Raw genomic sequence first — 23,626 nt, 5'->3', positions numbered from 1 at the left:
TGCTTTCATTGTGTTCAGGTATGTTCCTATTATCCTTGATCTCTTCAGGACCTTTATCAAGAAGGGGTGTTGGATTTTTCAGCATCTAGTGAGATGATCATGTGATTTTTCTTTTGCAGTTTGCTTCTATGGTGGATTTCTGTATGTTGAACCATCCCTGCATCCCTGGGATGAAGTCTACTTGATCATGGTGGATGATTTTTCTGATGTGCTCTTGGATTTAATTTGCTAGTACTTTATTGAGTAATTTTGTATCAATATTTATGAGTGATATTGGTTTGTAGTTCTCATTCTTAGTGTGTCTTTGTGTTTCTTGGCTACCCGGGTAATTGGCAGTGAAACTTCTGCTTCTATTGTGTGGAACACTTTGAGGAGTATTGGTATTAGCTCTTCTTTGAATTTCTGGTAGAATTCTGCACTGAAGCCATCTGGGCCTGGGCTTCTTTTGGTTGGGAGACTTGATGACTGCTTCTATTTCATTAGGGGTTATAGGTCTGTTTAAATTGCTTATCTAGTCTAGATTTAATTTTGGTAAGTGATATCTATCCAGAAAATTGCCCATTTCCTTTAAATTTTCCAATCTTTTTGGAGTACAGGTTTTCAAAATATGACCTGAAGATTCTCTGGATTTCCTCAGTGTCTGTTGTTTTGTCCCCCTTTTCATTCCTGATTTTCTTAATTTGCATGTTCTCTCTCTGCCTTTTGGTTCTTTTGAATAGTGGTTTGTCTATCTTGTTAATGTTCTCAAAGAACCAATTCTTTGTTATGTTGATTCTTTGTATTGTTTTCTTTGTTTCAACTTTATTGATTTCAGCCCTCAGTTTTATTTTTCTGGTGTCTACTTCTCCTGGGTGAGTTTGCTTCATATGAGCACTTCTGTGCTATGAACTTTCCTCTTAGCACTGCTTTCAAAGTGTCCCGTAAGTTTCGGTATGATGTGCCTTCATTTTCATTAAATTCTAAGAAGTCTTTACTTTCTTTTTTATTTTTTCCTTGACCCAGCAATAGTGCAATTGTGTGTTGTTCAATTTCCATGAGTTTGTAGGGTTTCTGCAATTTGTGTTGATCTTGAATTCTAACTTTAAATCAGGTTGATCCGATAGGATACAGGGGGCTATTCCCATTTTTTTCTTTTTGTATCTATTGAGGTTTGCTATGTTGCTGAGTATGTAGTTGATTTTAGAGAAGGTTCCATGTGGCACTGAGAAGAAGGTATATTCTTTTGTGTTTGGACAGAATGTTCTATAGATGTCTGTTAATCTCAATTGTTAGTTCCCTTGTTTCTTTGTTCGGTTTTTGTCTGGTTGTCCTGTCTAGTGGTGAGAGTGGGGTGTTGAAGTTTCCCACTATAACTGTGTGAGGTCTTATGTGTGCTTTGAGTTTTAGTAATGTTTCTTTCTGTAGGTCTAGATAAGTGGATATGTATTGTTTAAATCTGGTTTTGTCATGGAATATCTTGTTTTCCCCATCTATAGTGATTGAAAGTTTTGCTGGGTATAGTAGTTTGGCCTGGCATTGTGATCTCTTAGTGTTGGTAGAATATCTATCCAGGACCTTCTGGCTTTCAGAGTTTCGATGGAGATGTCAGGTGTAATTCTGAGAGGTTTGCCTCTATATGCTGCTTGGCCTTTTTCCTTTGCTTAATATTCTTTCTTTATTCTACATGTTTGATGTTTTAATTATTATGTGTCAAGGGAACTTTTTCTTTTTGGTCCACTCTATTTGCTGTTCTGTAGGCTTCTTGTACTTTCATTGGCATGTCTTTCTGTAGGTTGGGAAAGTTTTCTTCTATGACTTTGTTGAATATGTTTTCTCTACTTTTGAGTTGGGTTTCTTCACCTTCTTCAGTATCTATTATTCTTAGGTTTGACCTTTTCCACAGTGTCCCATGTTTCTTGGATATTTTGTGTTAGGGATTTGTTGGACTTAAGATTTTCTTTGGTTGATGAATCTATTTCTCCTAGTATATCTTCAATGCTTGAGATTCTCTCTTCCATCTCTTGTATTCTGTTAGTTAAGCTTGCATCTGTAGTTCCTTATCATTTACCCACCTTTTCTAATTCCAGATTTCCTTTAGACTGTGTTTTTTAATTGTCTGTATTTCAGCTTTCAAACCTTGCTGTTTGAATTGTTTCTTGCATTTTTTGTTTGTCTTTTCTTCCATTTCTTTAAAGGATTTTCTCATTTCCTCTTCTAGGGTGTCTTATCATCTTCATGAAGTTGTTTTTAAGGTCATTCTCTTCTGCTTCATCTGTGTTGGGATATGCAGGTCTTGCTGGTATAGAGTCCCTAGTCTCTGGTGGTGTCATTGGTTTTTTGGTTGTTGAATATGTTCTTATATTGTTGTCTTCTCATCCCTTCTTACAGTGGTACAGGTGGGGTCTCTTCCTCTCCTGGAGAGTATGGGTCAAATGTGTCTCACAGCAGGTGCAGGTGTGTCTGAGGCACTCCCTCTCCCGATGGGTGGGAACTGGATTAGGACAGTGCTTTAAGCAGACTTGAGGTTACTTAGTGAGCTGGGAAGAAGTTGACCTGCCAGCAGTTCCTAGTGGGCATGCGGAAATAATTCAGGCTTGAGACGGGTCCCGGAGCTCACCTCTGCCCAGAGCTGGGGCAGGAGAAAACCATGCTCTCAGCAGGCTTCTGGTTGCTTGGTCTGCAGGGGCCAGTAGACTTGTCTGCAGTCCCCAGACCAGGAGATCCCAGTGTGAGCAAGGGGAAACTTTTTTAGTGTTCTAATTGACATTTGTTCCTTTGTTTTTCAGAGGCATTTAGAATTCTAAAGTTTTTTTTTACACATTTTGTAAATTGCTTAAAATAGTGACATAATAAGTAAGTATAGTAAATATTTGGATTGTGACCCTGGCCTTTATTTTTTGGTGTCCCTAAGGAGTTATAGATCCTAAGAGAGTGATATGCAATCTCAAGTCTATGTAAGAATTTCCTTGTACACCTAAGATTGATCGTGACCCACCCAAAGAGCTTGACCATGTTGTTTTATTTATTGATAACCAGCTGTTCTATTAATAGAGATGGGTGCATTGCCATTTGTCATTTGGGAAGCAAGCTGAGGTGGAGACCAGTGTGAAGCTGGGATCACACATGTGGAAGGATGGAGGAGTTGGGAATGGACAGAGGCTAGAGTCAGGCCATGATTCAGCCTCTTGGAATGTTTTAGTTAGTGTTTTTTTTATTGCTGTGAAGAGACACCATTACCACAGCAACTCTTATAAAGACAACATCTAATTGTGATGGTGGCTTATAGTTCAAAGGTTCAGTCCATTTATCATCATGACAGGGAGCATGGCAGTGTACAGGCAGATATGGTGCCGGATATATCTTGACCAGAGGGCAGCAGGAAGTCAACTGACTGTCGAACTGAGGGAAGTTTGAGCAAAAGAGACCCCAGGCCCACCCCCACAATCATGCACTTACTCCAACAAGGCCACATACCGCCTAATATTGCCAGTCCTTTTGGGGGCTATTTTCTTTCAAACCACCAGAGGATGCATGAACCTCCATGTGGAGAGCTCTAGAAAAAAGGGTCTTACAGCTTTTTGTACTGCCAGGCATTGGAGACACCTGCTCTGGGGGTGTGACTCTGTGTGTTGCCCTCTGTAGCTGCTGGAGACAAAGGCTGCTCCTGGCCACTTCCCAAAGCTGCAGGCAGAGATCTTATTCCTCCAGGGGACTTTGGAAGTGATTCAGAGCTTCTCCTACACCCCACCATTTGTTTAACTCAGATCTACTTCTTCATCCATGTGTGGGAGCAGCAACTTCAGGCTGCCTGAGTGTCTCTCCCAGGAGGAGCTCTGTGGGGAGGCGGTTGGAACATGGCCACTCTTGATGCACAACGAATCAGCTTCTCTGTCGTCCACTCTGGATTCTTTACCTCTCACTGGTGACAGGTTTCCTGGGGTCTGCCTCAGTCTTAGCCTCAGGTCCCATTCTGTTCATACCCTTGCCTGTTTGCACTCACTGGACAAGGTCATGTGTGGTGATGCTTTCCTGTAATCCTGTTGCTGAGAATCAGAGGAAGGATCAGGAATCCCAGGCCAGTTGGGAGTATATAGGAAGTCTCTGCCTCAAAAGCAAATGAGCAGATGAGTAGACGAGGTCATAGCGAGATGACCCATGGCTTTTGCACGTTGTCTGTGTTAGAGGTGCTCCTCCAGGCCTCATGTTCAGCCTTCTCCCTCCAGGTGATCAGGTTCAACTACCTCTAAGATGGTGACTGTTTCTGCTGGATGATTCTTGACCCTTGTAATTCCTGTGTGTGTGTGTGTGTGTGTGTGTGCACATGTACACATAGCGAGATGACCCATGGCTTTTGCACGTTGTCTGTGTTAGAGGTGCTCCTCCAGGCCTCATGTTCAGCCTTCTCCCTCCAGGTGATCAGGTTCAGCTACCTCTAAGATGGTGACTGTTTCTGCTGGATGATTCTTGACCCTTGTAATTCCTGTGTGTGTGTGTGTGTGTGTGCACATGTACACACATGTGCATGTGTGTGTGTATTGGGAATTGAATTCGGGTCACTAGGTGTTAGGTGTTGTACATTGTGTACCCAGAATATTGCCCTTTAAACGTTTCCAATTATTTATTTGTATTTATGTGTGAGGCACACGTTAGCACAGCCCTCAGCACACATGGGCATTCCAGGGGGCAACTTGCAGTATTGGTTCTCTTCTCTCTACCATGTGAATTCTGGCGGGAACTCAGGTCATCCTGTCTGGCTGCAAGTGCTTCATCTTGTCAGCCTGCCTTTGCCCTTGAGAAAATATCCTGGCATTACTCAGCCACTGATCTGAGAAAAACTGGATTCTTCCTAAGACTAACCTCTGCCCCTCTGGCTGTGTGTCTTAAGGACACTAGCTGATGGAGTAGACCGTATGAGGTTCCATAGATTCCCAGGGGTTTGCTGCAGAGCTGTAAATGTATACTGCTGTCTGCGTAAATGCAGGCCGTCCTTGATCTTTCTCCTGATTGGGAGAGGAAAGAGTAGACTTTCCATATCAGTTGTGCTCCACCTGCAAGGAGCCTCCAGCAAACAGCACACGAGGCGGAGTGGCTGTCTACTGTTGTGTTTGGTTGAGTTTTGGAAGTCCTGTGTCATTCTCTGCTCTGGGGTCTGTGGTAGTAGCAGATGGGTGAGTTAAATGAAAATGTGGTAGGAAATGTCATCAGTGTACCCTACACATACTTCCTCACCTCCCCAGTGGGGAGTGTCTGATGTCTGTTGATCTGAAATATTGTTGTGTGACAGAACTTTTCCTGGAGAGATGCAACACACACATGTACTCACCCCAGATTGGGAACCCACCACAGACTAAGATACCATGTTGGGGAACCAGTGCATTGTATTGGGGTTACTTACAGGAGCAGAGATGCCTCAAAACGGCTGCCCCACAGAGTCCACCCCAGCACGGGTGGCAGCTGCCCCACAGAGTCCACCCCAGCACGGGTGGCAGCTGCCCCACAGAGTCCACCCCAGCACGGGTGGCAGCTGCCCCACAGAGTCCACCCCAGCACGGGTGACAGCTGCCCCACAGAGTCCACCCCAGCACGGGTGACAGCTGCCCCACAGAATCCACCCCAGCATGGGTGGCAGCTGCCCCCCAGAGCCCACCCCAGCATGGGTGGCAGCTGCCCCCCAGAGCCCACCCTAGCACGGGTGGCAGCTCACAAAATCTGGGAAGCTGGAGCACACTGCGCACCTGCAGGCGCTCAGCAGGTGGAGAGTGTCCTTTCCAAGTGGACTCTCGTCCAGACCTGTTTTGGACAGCTTGGCTGGTTCCTGCTTCTTCCAGGTAGCTGGTCTGCCCTCTGAGTCCTCTGCAGCTCTTCTCTTCTCAGATGGTATTTGCTGCTTGACTCTGCTCTTCTGAAAGGGACTCTCTCAGCTTTTATTATTCTGGCAGGGAGAGGCTTAGTGAATCTGCTCCGAGAGCTGTTTTGAGTTGTTTACCTTCCTGTCTAAAGAGCTTCCTGCAGGATAGAATGCTATAATCTTGGAGGAATTGTTAGACAACAAATTCTGGTGATCAAACCCCAGGACTTTGAAACAAGCTCCGCAGTACTGTACCACTGATGTACCCCACCCTTTCTCTTGAGTTTTTAAAAGTGGTACTAGCTCTACCATTCTTTCTCACGTAAGTTACGGTTTTTGGTTTGTCCTGGCTAATGGCTGGAAGAGGGCAGTTTTAAACCTTCTATTTGGCTACAGGAAGCAATGTAACGATTATGACCACAACCAGTTTTATACACAGGGACCGGGGAAATGCTAACTGGTTATGTTTGTGGGCCCATTGCACATGCTGTGACCCCAGATAGGCTGGGTGATATTTATTTTCCTTCAACAAAGGTCCTGATGACACTTCTCGTCTTGTAGTATCAAGTCAGACCTTAAATGTGACAGTCTGTGACATGTTTGAGGGTTCTCTGTGACCACTTTGGAACAGCTTGGGAATAGTGTAGGATTTTACCTTCTAGTTTTCACCTTCTCTTTTAGTAAATAGTTGATAAAATAGTTCAAAGTTGACTCAGTCCCAGAAGCTGGATGAGGTGGCATTGTATCTTCAACGTCTAACCATAACTCATTGATTTTCTTTGATAACATGAGCTGTACTTAAATAGCCACCAGCGGTGTGGACAGCTGATGACACCCAGTATGAAATAGCAAGATGTCCCAGTCGCCACCGAAGACTGACTTTAAATAACTGAGTGTGCTGGATTGGATAAAGTGTGAAAGGCTAGAAATGCATGAGGTAATCATGTCTCGAGTCCACGGGGCTGTACCAGAGGGAATTGTGGGTAGGAAGTATACACGCCTCAGTAGTGATTTCTCACCCTGTGTTTTGGGCCTTTATGAGAGAGACTGCTGCATGTGAGATTGCATTGGGAAGCATGTTCCAAACATTTGTGGTCAGATGTGATCCAAGCAGTAAGCCGAGTGGATGGCGTGATGGTACCAGGGACACGTTCGGGGAGTCAAGGCTGGGGGGACTGAGAGTTAAGAAAGTAATGGAGCATGGCCTTCTGCGGCAAAGTGTAGTGGACAATGGCAGCAGATAATCACTTGGCTCGTGTTTGGTCACTGAATTCTTACTGTTTTTGGTGGTGCTGGGACCAACCCCAGAGCCTCCCACACCCTGGGCAGTTGTTTCTACTGCGCCATGCCCCTAGTCCCACCAAACCACGTGGCTTGCCTGGCCAGCTGGCTCACCTGCTCTGCAGATGAGCTGACACTCCTGATTTCCTGTACTCTCAAGAGGGTGTGATGTTAGATGCCATCCATTGTTTTTTCTTACATCAGTGAAACCATCAGTCAAGTTTTCTAATTCTGGAGTGGGCTCTGAGAGACCCAGTCAACTCAGAAAGCAGTCTTTTCTAATTTGTGAATGTATATTTGATTAAACACTATGTGAAACTTTTTTTTCCCCCAAGACAGGGTTTCTCTGTATTTTGGAGGCTGTCCTGGAACTTGCTCTATAGACCAGGCTGGCCTTGAACCGCCTACCTCTGCCTCCCAAGTGCTGGGATTAAAGGTGTGTGTGCCATCAATGCTTGCCGTTCAGGAGGCAAATCCATAGAGACCTAATGTAGATGAGTGGTTGTAAGGGGACATGGGCAAAGGACCAGAATGGGGAGCGATTTTATCTGTGGATATGGGGGTTCTTGAAGGTGATGAAATGTTCTGATATTCAGTAGTATATATTACAGAACAATTCTTTTTGAGTATATTAAAAGCCAAAGAATTGTGCCTTACAGGACACAATTCATGCTGTGTGAATTCCTTCTTAGTAAATTGATCAGAAAGCAGTGTGGGTGTGGTGTTTTCCTCTCTTTCACCTGAGATGAGTTGTGTGATGATGACAGCAATATCATAGCTCAATAAGGAATGATTGACAGTGGATGTGCGAGTGGGCTTAGCGCAGTTGGGGATGTGACTGTGTTAACTTTTCTGTCACCTTTGTTATGTAGTCCCCACCTTTAGTGGGGCACTCACCAAAAGGAGACAGAAAACATGGACTTTTTAGTCTTCTGACTTATTAACAAGTTGGTCAAAGTACTTTCTTGGCCAGCAATATGTGAAATAAAATATCTTCATTTATGAATAAATGTTCAAAAATGGCTGCTGTTGAGGTATAGGGAGCAAGTGGACTGCATGGCGCCCTCCACTGAGGGGAGCAGATGCTGACTATGGGAAGCTAGGGGCTGAGGAAAGTAGGTCGATGAGGTAGAGGGATGGCAGTTTGGAGGCACTCAACACTCCTTTCCGTAGCCGGCACTGAGCCTGCCTTGAGCAGGAGTTTGTCTTGGTCCGAGTTTTAAAACTAGCTCCCAATGTCTTCCTTGGCACCTTTTCTCATCTGGTTCTCAGGTCTATCGTTTAGCTGGATTCTCTGGGACTCACTGTGACTCCCTAGGTCACAGGGCATCTGTTTCCCTGTTTTCGTCTGACGACTGACCACTTCTCCGGAGGAGTAGGTGTATTCTCTCTGGCTGGTTTTCTGTCTGCTTGATGGTTCTTTCCTTAGGTGCATTTCTCCATGTTTTTCTTAGCGTCCCTTTTTTTCTGGAATGTTCCATCTCAATGTCCTTCTGGCTTCATTTGATTTTCCCTGGGGATTATTTTGGAATCTGTTATTTCACCCAGTGCTTGTCTTAAGGTGTCCAAGTCCTCTCATCAGCTGCCTGTCATGCCGTCTTCACTGCTTCAGGTCTCTGATGTCTCGTGTGTCTAAAAGGGACTCCTTGTCCTTCACACTGGATCCTTGCGTAGGGTTTGCCTGCGTTAGCGCTCAAAGTGTCGCTGTGGACCCTTCTTGCCATCCGCTCTAAGAAGCAGGAGTGTACCCATCGCTTTTTACCCAGGCTTCATCCTGCAGTCATTTTCTTGGCTTTAAAAAAATCCACTTTTACTGGGTTTGTCCCAGTGAATATCGTGATAAGCTCCAGTTTTGTCAGACTTCTCTTTGTCAAAGTTTGCAGTGCTTCCCCACTCCCTAATGCTGAGGAGTGAACCCAAGTCCATCCCCTGCATGGTAGGTTCCCATTCTGCCTTTAGTGTTTGGTGTCTAGGAATGTAAGGCCTCTTACATGTTAAATACATAACTAAAGTCATTAATAAATACCATTGGGGAGTTTGTGAAAGGTATAGAAGATGACAGCAAAGTCCACTAATTAAAGCTCTTTCTCTGTGATGAAGGAGAGTGGATCTTCCTTCCAGCACCAGGGACAACTCAGGACTGGATGAAGAGTCCCAGGTTGAGGTGATGAGGAGGTGATGGAGAACTGTCTTGTATCTGCAGTGTTACAGAAGGCTGGGTGGCCTTAAATTGGTCAGAGAGAAACACAGTTGGGCTTGCAGAACAGTTTTCAAGTGCAATGCCCCTGAAAACAAAAGCTGCTCTGCCCACTGAGATGTTAGCATAATCCTCAACTTGTCCTTTTGGGAGTCTCATTGATGCCAGTGGGGCCACCCAGTCCTTTGGGTGTCCTCTACTGTTCTAATCTTGACTCTGAGTAACATAACCGTTCTGACACTGAATCTCTTTTTCTTAGAGCTTGCCTTCCATACCTGGAGTTGGCTAAGTAGATCTAGAGGCCCTTATTTATTAGGAAGTCAGGCTGCAGGGAGGCTCAGAAGTTCTCTCAGATTGTTCAAATGCTTGTCTCATTGTTAGTTGTAAAGTTCCTTGTATATTATATATACAAGTCTCTTATCAAATACATGATTTGAAAATAAGTTTGTTTTGTTTTGGTTTCTTGAGACAAGGTTTTTCTGTATAGCTCTGACTGTTCTTGTCTTGCTTTATAGACCAGACTGTCCTTGAACTCTGAGACCCACCTGTCTCTGCCTCTGCAATACTGGCATTAAAGATGTGTGCCACCACCTGTGCAAATTTGCTAATAATTTTTATCACTCTCTGGGTTCATTTTCTCACATGAAATATTTTCATGAAATGTTACAATGTTACCTCTAAAATGACACAAAATACTGAGGTATCTTTTTAAAATTCCCTTTATTAAAATACTAGTGCTTTGCCAGGCATTGTTGGCGCACACCTTTAATCCCAGCACCCAGGAGACAGAGGCAGGCGGATCTTTGTGAGTTCGAGGCCAGCCTGGTCTTCAAGAGCTAGTTCCAGGACAGCCTCCAAAGCCATAGAGAAACCCTGTCTTTTTCTACTGGAAAAAAAGCAAGGCAAGATTGTTTAAGACTAGGTTGGTCAACATGGGAAGGCCCAAGGTTACTTGGAGGAACACCAACTAGAAAGACACAGACTAAAATGTTTGTGGTTATCATGTAGTAACTAAGATATGTTTTGTTCCTTATATTTTATGTACTTAAGTATAGATACTTAAATAATGTAGGGGATCTTGTGGCCTAAAGGAAAGATGAAAAGTGTAGGACAGAGAGGATCTCATCCCATGTGTTTCCGGGCCGTCAGTTGGACATTAGAGCAGCACTTAGTGTGGCGCTGACAGGGAGGCGTTGCCACCCTGCCTGGGGGCCGTGCGTCTTAGGGCATGCACCACAGTTCTCTTGTCACACTCTCCTCCATGTCTGTTGTGTGTCTTAGGCTGTGTGGCTGGCCCAGTGACACTAGACTTGCATATGAGTACATTACCAGTCATACTGAAGTTCCAAAAGTTAACCACAGAGTAAAAATGAGTAATACACCCTGCCTTAGTTAGGGTTTCTATTGCTGAGATGAGACACATGGCCACAGAAACTCTTATAAAGGAAAACATTTAGTTGAGGTGGCAGCTTGCAGTTCAGAGCTCCAGTCCAGTATGATCATGGCAGGGAGCATGCAGCATGCAGGCAGATGTCCTGAGGAGTAGCTGAGAGTCCTGCATCTGTCAGGGAACAGGAAGTCAACTGAGACGCTGGGTGGTATCCTGAGCATAGGAAGCCTCAAAGCCTGTTCCCTCAGTTACACACTTCCTCCAGCAAGGCCACACCCACTCCAACAAAGCCACATCTCCTAATAGTGCCACTCCCTATGAGATTATGGGGCCCATTTACTTCAAACTACCACACTCTCTTTGTTGAATATTGACTTCAGGAAATTGTTTCAGTATAAACTGTCCTTTCAGTGTGATATGTCCTATCAGTCTGATTGCTTTAGAAAATATTTAGAATGTTAACTTTGTTGGGTTGGGGTTTCCTTCCAGTACTTTCTGTAGGGCTGGATTCATGGATATGTATTGTTTAAATCTGGTTTTATCATGGGATATCTTGTTTTCTGCATCCACAGTGATTTGAAAACTTTGCTGGGTTTAATAGTCTGGGCTGGCATCCATGGTTCCTTAGTGTTTGTAGAATATCTATCCAGGACCTTCTGGCTTTCAGAGTTTCCATGGAGAAGTCAGGTGTGATTCTGATAGGTTTGCCACTAAATGTTACTTGACTTTTTTCCTTTGCTGCTCTTAATATCTTTCTTTATTCTGTATGTTTGGGGTTTTGATTATTATATGGCGAGGGGACTTTTTTTCTGTGGTCCAGTCTATTTGGTGTTCTGTAAGCTTCTTGTGCTTTCATAGGCATGTCTATGATTTTATTGAATATGTTTTCTGCACCTTTGAGCTGGGTTTTTCGCCTTCATCTATAACTATTATTCTTAGGTTTGGTCTTTTCAAGGTGTCTCATATTTCCTGGATATTTTGTGTTAGGGATTTGTTGGATTTAAGATTTTCTTTGGCCGATGATCTGTTTCCTTTAGTGTATCTTTAGCGCCTGAGATTCTGTCTCCATCTCTTGTATTCTGTTGGTTATGCTTGCATCTGTAGTTCCTGATCGTTTACCCAGCTTTTCTATTTCCAGCATTCCCTCAGATTGTGTTTTCATTACTGTCTCTATTTCAGCTTCAAGTCTTGAACTGTTTGAATTGTTTCTTTCACCTGTTTGATTTTTTCCCTTGCCTTTCCTTGTTTCTTTAACAGATTTGTTTATTTCATCTTTTGGTTTGTCTTTTCCTCCATTTTTGTTTTTTCTTCCCTTTCTTTAAGGGAGCTTTTTATTTCCTCTTTGAGGGCATCTATCATCTTCATAAAGTTTTTTCTAAGGTCATTCTCTTCTTCATCTGTGTTGGGGTGTTCAGGTCTTGCTGGTATAGAGTCCCTAGACTCTGGTGATGTTGTATCAGTCTTTCTGCTGTTGAATGTGCTCTTATACTGGCATCTTCCCATCTCTTCTTCCAGTAAGTGCAGGTCGGGTCTCTCCCTCTCCTGGTGGGTAGGAGTCCAAGGCTGTCTCCTGGTGGGTGCAGGCAGGTCCAAGACTCCAATGGCAACAGACTCTAGATGGTTTGGTCTGTAGGTTTTGAAAATGTTAAGTGTTCAAGAAATTCCTATTCTTATTATGCCTTATTAAAATGAGTGAATATACTGAATTCTCTATAAATTGTGGTTTTGTTTGCTTACATATTTAGTGTAATCATGAGTTGTTTTCATAAAATAACAGAATAATTTACTTAAACTATTTTTAGACTTATTTTGTGTATGAATGTTTTGCCGGCATGAATATGTATAGCATGTCTATATCTCTTGGGTCCCTGGAGCTGGAATTACAGATGGTTGCAAGCCACCATGTGGGTGTTGGGGAGTGAACAAGCACAAATGCTCTTAACTACTGAGCCATCGTGTTAGCCTCCAGATAATGTACTTTTAAAAAACAACTGCAGAAATTGGCTATCAATGAGTGTGGGTTGGGGATTGTTTAAGCAATTACCAGTTATGAGCAGAATTATTTGAATCATATGTTGTAGACATACTTGGTTTGGCATGAAGATTCTTACATGATTTTTTTCTATTAGAAATTATAGCAATCAGTAATTTGGAAAAGTACTGTTAGCCAGTAAAGTAGCAGTTTAATATCAGCTAACACAATATCTCTGTTTATTTAGGAGCTGGTAATGCTTCTTTTAGAGTACAATGCTGATACCACGGTTGTAAATGGGAGTGGACAGACAGCCAAAGAAGCCACCCATGACAGAGAAATCCGAAACATGCTTGAAGGTAAACATGAATCCTAACACAAACAGTGTTTGATTTTATTTCTGCTAAGGCTACAGATGAGTAAAAACGGCTCTGCATCAGCGAATCTCTGGATTGCTTATGTCATTACAAAGTCTTGTGTAGATGCAGCTTTATGTTTCCTCACTCTGTTAGTTACTGTTGCTGTGGCAGAAGAGCTGACACAGGCAGCCTCGTGAAGGAAGGATTTATGCTGCCTCACTCTTTGAAGGGGGACAGTCCGTTATGGCAGGAAGGCATGATAGGTGGGTCCATGGTGGTAGGAGCTTGTGAGTGGACATTTAGAGGAACGGCAGCAGAGAGAGGGCCAGAAGAGGGCCAGCGATGTGCAATTCAAGGCCCATTCTTCATCTATCCACTTTATTCTGCTAGTTCTCACCGCATAGCTTCCGTGACCTCCCGAAACACAGCTACCAGCTGGGGACCAAATGTTCACATGCATGAGACCTGGAGAAACATTTCACATCCTCGCGGTAGCATTCGCTTTATTACTATTAAAATCTTCACTTACAGAAGAATGTAGCAAGCTAAAAATATTTCCTCATGCACAGCAAGATGAAAAGTAGAAAATATAGACATGAGAAGATGTGGCTTTAGATAAACTGTTGCAGTATGATAATGAGAGTATAGAAAGGAAGGACAGAGAAACTGTTGCTCTAGGTGTTATGCATCATTCCTTAGCATAGAGGATATTTCTGTCTGGTTTCATCTTCCCGAGACCTCCATGTAGTGTTACACGAACACTCATTTCTCGATTTATTGGTTTAGTTGCCATGGACATCAGAGATAAAATTGCATGTAGGAAGGTGTATAAACCTTTAATAGTGTAGAGAAATTTCTCCACTACAGTTCAAAAGAAAACTATGCCCATGTTTATACTAGAAAAGCCTTAGTTAATAGAAATAGTCTTTGAATGGTTCAGGTTTTGCTGTAAGGTAATTTCTACTTTGCAAATAAGGTCTCAGAATTACAGTTGCACCAGCACACATACTTTGTTTCTTTTTCTTGAAATTCAGAGTAGGGTGATACAACTTTGTATTTAGGGGTGTTATCTTTGTAACTTTAGTTATAGCATTTTTATTCATATCAAACCACAGTCTTACTTTCAACAATTTTCCATTTGGCTTAAAGGATTGAACTCTTCTTGCTTTTTCTGTAGTTAAAAAATAATGAATTTTTGTTAGGCATCTGTGTTAGAGGGTTGCTATTAACACACTGCACATACTCTGTGCATATGCTCCTTCTCTGCATCAGTCACTGCACTGGTCACATCCAGCTACCTCTAGCTGTTCTTGGAGGCTGGCATTTTGTCACATCTCTAGATGGTATCTTCACTTGAAATGAATTCTCTGGCTTCAGTGAACAGCCAAACCCACACTTCACTTCTGTCAGTGGCCTTCAACATAAGGACTCATGGATGATATTGGTCTTTGCCCTTTAATACATTGTGATCTAATTGAAAGGTGAGGTAACTGTGTTTGATCCTGTTCTGCCATTCTGTTGTCTCATGGGAACCTGAGACTGAGATTCCCTGACAGACTGAGTGTTAGCTTAGTATGACAGGTGACTTTTAATAAGGGAATTGTAAAGACATGCTCTAAGGATCTTCCAAAACCCAAGCTGTGCAAAGGCAAGGGCTTCGTTGACTTTACAAGTAGTGACATTTGTCAGCTCTTGTGGTCCTAGCCTGGGAAATAGAAAATAGAATACAGAGAATTAATTGTTCTGTTCTGATGAGATCACCTTACGCAGACAGAATGCCGTTTGTGAACAGCAGTAAATAACGCATCATTTGCAGACTCCAGGAAGCGCTGGGGACAATTCACCACGATAATAGATAACAGGATAACACAGGAGACAGGAAATAGGGGTAGGCATAAGAAAACCACACCTAAATATCTGAAGTGATGGTTTTAGATAGAGATGATCTTATTTTTATAGAATCATAGCCAGTTAATGGACCAGAGGTTGAGTACCACAGAGTTTATTTTTGAGCCCACTATGTTGTACACAAGGGTGTGAGTTACCTTGAAAGGTGAGATGTAGTGAGTTTTTAATGACAAGGGTACTCTGGAAGAGGGTAGACAGCCACCTGTCAGGTACTGGTGAGGAATAACCTCTCTCTCTCTCCCTCTCCCTCCCTCCCTCCCTCCCTCCCTCCCTCCCTCCCTCCCTCCCTCCCTCCCTCCCTCCCTCCCTCCCTCCCTCCCTCCCTCCCTCCCTCCCTCCCTCTCTCTCTCTCTCTCTCTCTCTCTCTCTGATTCTTAGCCTAGGAAAAGTTTTAAGAATAATTAAATTAATTAAATGAGTATTTGTATGTTTTTTGTTTTTCACTTGGATTACACATACAAGCATCTTGCCTGTATCTACTTTATCTTTTAAAATATTATTTGATGCTACTGAATTGATTTTTTTTAATTGATCCACGTGAAAGAAATTTGCATACTGAATGACATTATATATCTCCAAACACATCAGTATGTCTCCAAAACAGTGTCTTCTTACATAATCATAGTGAAACCCCCACAATATCTATGGGCATCGGTTGTAGGATCTTAAAATCCTGGGCCTGTGGATTCTGTGTGTGTGTGTGTATCTTACTGGTAGCTTTAAACTATGCATAAATTATTTTATTATGAGCTGTTTATACAATTCCGTCTTCAGATACATGAGTTTTAAAAACGTCCCTCCTTTGGGAAAACATTCAGAAAAGTGGGCATCATTAATGTGAAGCTCAGTGTTCCCACAAACTGAATAGCGCAGAAAAGAACAGGTAGGGGCCCCAAACAGGAGCATTTGCTGTTCATTGACTGACTCAGCAGTCTTCTTCATGCACCCCGAATAAACACAGGACAGACAGGAAATGCCCAGTAACATTTGCCTGTCTCCCCTCATTTGTGAGCCTAGAAATTGTAGAAATAAACACTAGTTTATTCCATCTAGAATATGGCAGTGTGCCCCTGATTGTTGTTAGGCAGACACTGTCATAAATGTTTGGATAATCAAGGGTGCGAATGAGTGTCCTGTTTCCAGAATGAGGACGGGATAAGTCACAGCCTAGGGTAATGCAGTATGCACAGGACTGGAGATTGAACAGAGCAATTCCAGCAACAGAAGAAGCCATTGAGAGTGGTGGAGGTGGGTGGTGGTGGTGTATGGGAATAAAAATGTGAGCATAGAGATGATACGTAATAACTGGAATCAGTTATTAGTTCCAACCATTTCTATATGCGGTGTATATGTTAAATGTGTTTCAAGTAACAGCACACAGTAGTGACTGCCTTGTAATAAATGTTCCTTTCGCCAGTTATCTGGCTCCTCATTGACTTCTCTGTATGGGGGAAGAGAAGCCTAGGAAGTCTTCCTTAGCCAGGAGTACTGTTAGGAAATGACTCTTCTGGCCTTTGTGCATACATGTTAAGCTGGATCACTCAGTTTTTGCAAGAACTTGCTTCTTTATTGTTATTTTTAAATAAGGTCTCATATAGTTTAAGTTGGCCTTAAACTTGCTGTATTTTAGAGGATAACTTTTGTCTCTGTGTCCCATGTGTTGGGGCTACAAGAGTATACCACAATACTTAGCTAAAGGGAACACTTACAGGACCTTGTTTTATAATGCTAAGGACTTAATCCAGGAATTTGTACATGGTAGGCAAGTACTTTACCACTGAGATAAACCTTCAGCCTGAAGCAGCTGCCACTGCCGCCTCCTCCTTTCTAAAGAGAACTAGTCTAGGTAAGAGAGCTTATTGATACAGTCCACTCTTTCAACACATTGCCTGTTGCTCTAACCTAGCATCAGAGACAGCAGCCTCGAACTCCCAGCCCTCCACTTGGTGGCCTTCCCTGCCTCTCCATACCTGCTTTGTTGTCTCTCTCTCAGTTTTCTCTGGGTAGCCTTGGCTGTCCTAGAATTCACTCTGCAGATCAGGCTGTCCTGAGATTTGCAAAGATCTGCCTGTCTCTGCCTCCCAAATGCTGGGATTAAAGGTGTGCTCCACCACTGCTAGCTTCTGCAGCAGCTTTGTAATTTATACAATAACACCTATCTTAGTGGTTACAGAGGAGTACTTGACATCTCGTAGTATAGTATTTGTAGTATTTGGGGTTTTTTGTTGTTGTTTTTTGTTTGTTTGTTTTGGTTTTTCGAAACAGGGTTTCTCTGTATTGTTTTAGAGGCTGTCCTGGAACTCACTCTGTAGACCAGGCTGGCCTCAAACTCACAGAGATCCACTTGCCTCTGCCTCCCTAGTGCTGGGATTAAAGGCGTGTGCCACCAATGCCTGGCTTAGTATTTGTTAAATAGAAATGCAAGTATGTAAGTAATTTGGAATCTTATAAAATAAACATATTTACATGATTTGTACATCTTACTACCAACTGCTATGTCTTCTTACTGCTTTCTCACTTATTTATTTACTTATTTATTTATTTTGAGGCAGGTTTGTCTGTATTGCCTTGGAGCCCGTCCTGGAACTTGCTCTGTACACCATGTTGGCTTTGAACTCACAGAGATCCGTCTGCCTCTGCCTCTGCTCTGCCTCCCCAGTGTTGGGATTAAAGGCATGTGACACCAACGCCCGGCTCTGCTTTCCCTTTTATAATATTGTAGAAGTCACAAACCCCATTTGTCTTCTTTCCCAGACAGATATCATCGAAAGTTCATAATTGTTCATGCTAAGTGTTATAAATGAGTAAATCCATAATATCGTTTGAATTGAAATTATAATTTCACCCAAAAATGAAGGAAATGGAGCTCACTGGAAATGAAAAGCAGAACTCCCAAACCTAACTGCATTTGAATTTCAGTTCAGTTCAAAACATTTGTATTTTCCCACACTGTTATCAACTTATTCGTTATGCATCTTTGTTAAGTGTTTTTAATCGATGGATTTGTGTGCCTGTCATATGTATGGTGGGTACCTGCAGAAGCCAGAAGAGGGTGTCCGATCCCCTGGAGCTGGAGTTATAGGTGTTCAATGTGGGTGCCAGGACCTGTACTCAGACTTTCCTTTGGATCATCTGGCTCCAAATAATGACATGATGACTTCTTATTAATTATGAACGCTCAGCCTATAGCTTAGGCTTGTTCTTAACTAGTTCTTATAACTTAAATTGAGCCATTTCTATTAACTACACCCAGACATGTGGCTCGTGACTGTTAACCTCTCTTTCTGCACATCCTGCTGCTTCATAGCCTCACTGGCGACCCTTAGGCGCCTTATCTCCTCCTCTTCCTTTCTCTCCCTGGAAATCCCTTCTATCTCTCCTGCCTAGCTATGGCCATTCAGCTTTTTATTACATCAGTCACAGCAAGGTGTACAGGTGCACCTTCACCGTGTACAAATGTCTCACAACACTAACCTGACTGCAAGAGCAGTCAGTGCTCTTAACTGCCGAGCCATCTCTCCAACCCGTGCTTATAATGTAATGGATTTGTCTTTATCTTTGTCCAATAGGATTGTACCAACTGTAGACTACGACCTCTTTTCTTTTTCTCTTGTAGCCGTGGAAAGGACTCAACAAAGAAAGCTTGAAGAATTGCTGTTAGGAGCAGCTCGGGAAGGGCGAACAGCCGAAGTATCAGCTCTGGTAACAAGAAGCGCTTTTCCCCCCGCTAGTGCTGTTTCCTTAAATGTTAAGTTCATAATTCAGTGACTGTGGGAGGAAACCTCTTATTGCCACACTAGAATAGAAGTGTCACACACACACACACACACACTTGCCTGGCCCAGTTTCTCATAGCAAATAGTTAAGGTAAAGAAAAATTTAAAAACTATTTTCAGTTTAAGTCCATTTGAAATTGAAAAAACACTGCAGGTCCTGTCAAGGAGGAAGTTTTTCTCATTTTGATGAGCAGTAAACTCTGAAAGAGCAGTGTCCTTCTAGAAGAGTAAGAGACCTAGAAGGGACAGTGTTGGATCACATGCTCACAGCAAGCTGACAGCTTTGCCGGCTCTTCCTGCTTTCCTAGGAGACCTACTTTCCTGTTTCCTGGTGGTCTCATTAAATAGGAAACTCTAAATTTGCTCTGGATTCAAGACTGAAGCATTGCCATTTGCTTTAAAGCTATTCCGGCTCCTGAAAGCCCTCCTTTGGTTTCTAAGTATAGTACTGCAACATTTAACATTTTTGTGAAACAAGACTATATAGAGCTTGCTAAAGGAGTGAGGTGAGAACGGCAAATTCAACCGAGCCTTGACTTTTGTGATTCGAGCTGGCATCTCTGGGCTTGACTCTTCTTGGGGACTGTTGGTGGGTGCATGGTTTATACTTTTGCTGTCTCAAGGCTGTCGACAGCAGCATGTTACTGAAAATTTTTGGGGGGGGCGGGGAGTTTTGAGACAGTGTTTCTCTGTGTATTCTTGGCAGTCCTGGATCTTGATCTGTAGACCAGACTGGCCTCAAACTCAGTAATCCACCTACCTCCGCCTTTGTGTGCTGGGATTAAAAAAAACATGCACCACCACTAGGAAATCTCAATGTGAGGGGTAGGTGGATGACGCTGCTGTTGTGTTTGGTGCCAGCACACAGACCTCAGATCTCATGGCTTCTGAGGATAAGCATGCCTGACTGAGGAGTGAGCCAAAAGGGCATAGTCCGAAAGCCCGTGAGCTCTGCTGTCCTGCAGGCCCTGCCTGAGCCTTTCTTTGGTGTAAAATCACATTGTGTTTCTTTGTTAGCTCAGCAGGCCCAATCCTCCCAATGTGAACTGCTCGGATCAGTTAGGAAACACCCCCCTGCACTGTGCAGCTTACCGGGCCCATAAGCAGTGTGCCTTAAAGCTCCTGAGAAGTGGCGCTGACCCCAACCTGAAGAACAAAAATGGTGAGCATGCTGATGACAGCTGTCCTTGGCCGTTTGACTCTATCAAATGAAATCAGCACTATAGATATTTAGTTTGGGATCCAGCCTTTGCTAAATTGGATGGTCTCATTTTAAAATAAGGACATTCACAAATGTAAAAGAATGACATTTTCTTCACCTATTAACTAATTAATAATGCACTCCCTACTCCAAATGAGACCAGTGTTTACCAAGATAATCCTACCATCAGGGAAATGCTAGGTACAGTTGATTATTGTTTGTAGTGGTTACATTCCATAAGGTTGCCACCAATACTGAGTTAGAGAATTCTGAACCACCGTTTTAGGAGAACCGAGGGTTAGATTATCATGAGCCTTTTGTCATGGCATTTCATCCAGTGATCAATGTACAGTCATGTTTTATGAGTGCTACTGTTTAAGATCACCGTATGCAATGTGCATTGCCGATCCATTAGTGCTTAGATCACCGTATGCAATGTGCATTGCCGATCCATTAGTGCTTAGATCACCGTATGCAATGTGCATTGCCGATCCATTAGTGCTTAGATCACCGTATGCAATGTGCATTGCCGATCCATTAGTGCTTAGATCACCGTATGCAATGTGCATTGCCGATCCATTAGTGCTTAGATCACCGTATGCAATGTGCATTGCCGATCCATTAGTGCTTAGATCACCGTATGCAATGTGCATTGCCGATCCATTAGTGCTTAGATCACCGTATGCAATGTGCATTGCCGATCCATTAGTGCTTAGATCACCGTATGCAATGTGCATTGCCGATCCATTAGTGCTTAGATCACCGTATGCAATGTGCATTGCCGATCCATTAGTGCTTAGATCACCGTATGCAATGTGCATTGCCGATCCATTAGTGCTTAGGTCATGGCCAGCAGCACCTTAACCTGAGTGCAGTGTTTCTAACTCTTTAAGGCACATCACAGTCTAGCACTTAAGAACACAGCCCAGCACATCAGCATGATTTCTGGGAGCCATTTTTTTTGAAGCAGAGTTGCAGTTTATTAAGAGATTTTAATATAGATTTTAAATGCTATGGTAAACAGAAAGATACAAGAAGGAAAGAAATCACATGTTGCTGGAAATTTGATCACACTTTGAAATCGAAGATTGTGATGTTTATAGGAAAAACCTGTTTCTACTTGTGCTGTGGCTCAGCCCTAGTACATACCTTTAATCCAGTAGCTTTCTGCTTGAATATTGTAAACAGAATTAAATAAAGTCAGCCTTAAGTCAAGAGGCAGAACAAGCAACCAGTTGACAGGAAGTGAACATAGGATTATTAAGAAAAAACCCGTAGAGAATACGAGGGAGTCAGGAGGACAGATAGCGAGACACACAGGAAGTAGGAGGGAGGGACACTGAGGTGCAGGAGTCTTGTTTGAGATGGTGTAGAAACAAGAGCCCTTGCTGGCAGAGGACGAAGGTCAGCTAGGTGCTCTCTCTGCCTCCCTGAGCTAGCAGGATTTTACCCTAGCATCTGGCTCCTGAGTCTCTATTGGAAAAATTTGATAATTGAGATTTTTTAAAAGCAACAATCACATTGGAAATTGTGGTTGTGGGCTTCTCAGAGGAGAGCCACCTCAATGTGCTTATTTTTTAAACTATTTATTTAACAAAATATGTATTTGAAATAATAAAATATTTTATTTTATGTGTGTTGGGGCTATTTTATATGAGAAAAAAATCACAAGCAAAACACACTAAAACATGACTCTTAATAGGCTGCAATAGGGACATTTGGCCATTGCCTGGACTGGAAGGAGAAAGCCAAGTCTAACCTTGTTCTATTTTCACAGTTGCAGACACGCTGTGAAAGCTGGTGTTGGATGATTCCGATTTTTCACTATTTTGGAAATGTCTGTGAAGGTCCAAAAAATTGCCTCAAATAGTTGACTTTGGGGTTGATAATCCTTTCTAGCAGCGTGTAGATTTGCAGCTGCCAGTGCCCCAGCCTTCTTGTGAATGTTTCTCACACATCAGAGCTTCTCTCCTGGTCTCGAACCGCTCTGCATGTGCGGGTGCACATGGCATTGTAAGGTTTTTAGGCTCCTAAAAATGTGCTGCTGGCATTAAACTGGAATTTCCTTCTATGCACATTCATTTGAAGAGAAATGACATTTTTACAGAATTTTTCCATTAGTGAACAAAGCTGTTTTATTTTGTTTTGAAAATGCATTTTTTTAAAAGTTGTTGGTTATATGTTCATGTAGGGAGGAAGCCTGCTCGGTTAGTTCTAAATGTGCTTCATTGAGATTTTCTGGTTCCTAGCCCTGTAGATAGACATAGAATCCAGAGATGAAGTTCTGAGATTTCATCTAGTTGGCAGCAGCTCAGAATTTATTTTTGTCATCAGGGTAAAATTACATGAAATAAATCATATTATCATCCCTTTCTCTGCTGGGAGGATAGTTTCTCAAAAGTGCCCTGCAGATGGGATGAGAATAATAAAATTGGCAGACCGTTATCTTCCTAGATGTTGTGTAGAAATCCGAACTGATGACTGATTTCTCAGTGAACATTACAAAGGGGTTTTCTCCTCACTGAAGAAGCGGATGTCAGCAGCCACAGGTGAACACATCAGCAGTTCTTCAAATCTGTCTCAGGACAAAGTCAAGCCCATCATCTTTTCCTAGATTAAAAGTTATGGCATTCTCCTTTCGTCCCCTCCCACACCTCGGATTGCCTTGAAGCCATTCCCAAGAGCCAATCCACACCGATCTAGCGATCCATTCCATGCCGCTCCAGAGATCCAACCCACACCGCTCCAGAGATCTATTCCAGACCGCTCCAGAGATCTATTCCAGACCGCTCCAGGGATCCAATCCACAGCGCTCAAGAGATCCAATCCATACTGCTCCAGAGATCCATTCCATACCGCACCAGAGACCCGTTCCACACCGCTCCAGGGATCCATTCCATACCGCTCCAGAGATCCAATCCACACTGCTCCAGGGATCCATTCCGTGCCGCTCCAGAGATCCGTTCCATACTGCACCAGAGATCCAATTCATACCGCTCCAGAGATCTATTCCATGCTGCTCTAGAGATCTAGAGATCATTCCATTTCGCTCCAGAGATCCATTCCATATTGCTCCAGTGATCCATTCCACACCGTTCCAGAGATCCATTCCATGCTGCTCCAGAGATCCAATCCATACGGCGCCAGATAGTCAATCCATACCGCTCCAGAGAGCCAATCCATACCGCTCCCTAGATAGTTTGGTATATTAATGAAATAATAAAGACACCTTTAAACAACCATTTCATAGGCGTGCAGTTCTCAGCATATTAAAGACTACTTATGCCCTTTAAAATAGAATTGAATGGTATATAAATCGTATGGCATGTGAATTTCTATGTTAAAACTTGAAACACGGGCTGGAGAGATGGTTTAGTGGTTAAGAGCTCTGACTGCTCTTCCAGAGGTCCTGAGTTCAATTCCCAGCAACCATATGGTGGCTCACAGTCATCGGTTTTGAGCTCTGGTGCCCTCTTCTGGCCTGGAGATATAAACAATAAAACTTAAAACACTGCTGGGCTTTCATCCACTGTGGGAGCTAGACTCTCAGACGCAACCTCTGCCGCCTTCAGCTTCTGCGTCCGCAGCCTTTCCTGGTGCAGTGAGAGGATGGTGGTGTTCCTTGCGTCGTCCTCAGGTGGCAATCAAGAAGCAGCAGGAGCCGGGCGGTGGTGGTGCACGCCTTTAATCCCAGCACTCGGGAGGCAGAGGCAGG

The 23,626-nt window shown here is 43.1% G+C and overlaps 1 protein-coding gene across 4 annotated transcripts in view; it reads left to right on the top strand.

Moving 5' to 3' along the window:
* Osbpl1a (oxysterol binding protein like 1A) overlaps positions 1–23,626 on the top strand; it is a 193,227-nt gene that overhangs the window by 25,139 nt on the left and 144,462 nt on the right. For all 4 annotated transcript variants that reach the window (XM_040757850.1, XM_040757852.1, XM_040757851.1 and 1 more), the window contains exons 6-8: positions 12,915–13,026; positions 18,551–18,636; positions 19,728–19,872. In XM_040757850.1, coding sequence (XP_040613784.1) covers positions 12,915–13,026; positions 18,551–18,636; positions 19,728–19,872 — 343 coding nt within the window. The remainder of the gene's footprint in view (positions 1–12,914; positions 13,027–18,550; positions 18,637–19,727; positions 19,873–23,626) is intronic.

The sequence above is a fragment of the Mesocricetus auratus genome, unplaced genomic scaffold (genome assembly GCF_017639785.1).
Source record: "Mesocricetus auratus isolate SY011 unplaced genomic scaffold, BCM_Maur_2.0 Super-Scaffold_100015, whole genome shotgun sequence".
NCBI lineage: Eukaryota > Metazoa > Chordata > Mammalia > Rodentia > Cricetidae > Mesocricetus > Mesocricetus auratus.
The sequence above is the reverse complement of the archived record's forward strand: the minus strand, read 5'-3'. Positions and strand labels throughout refer to the sequence as shown.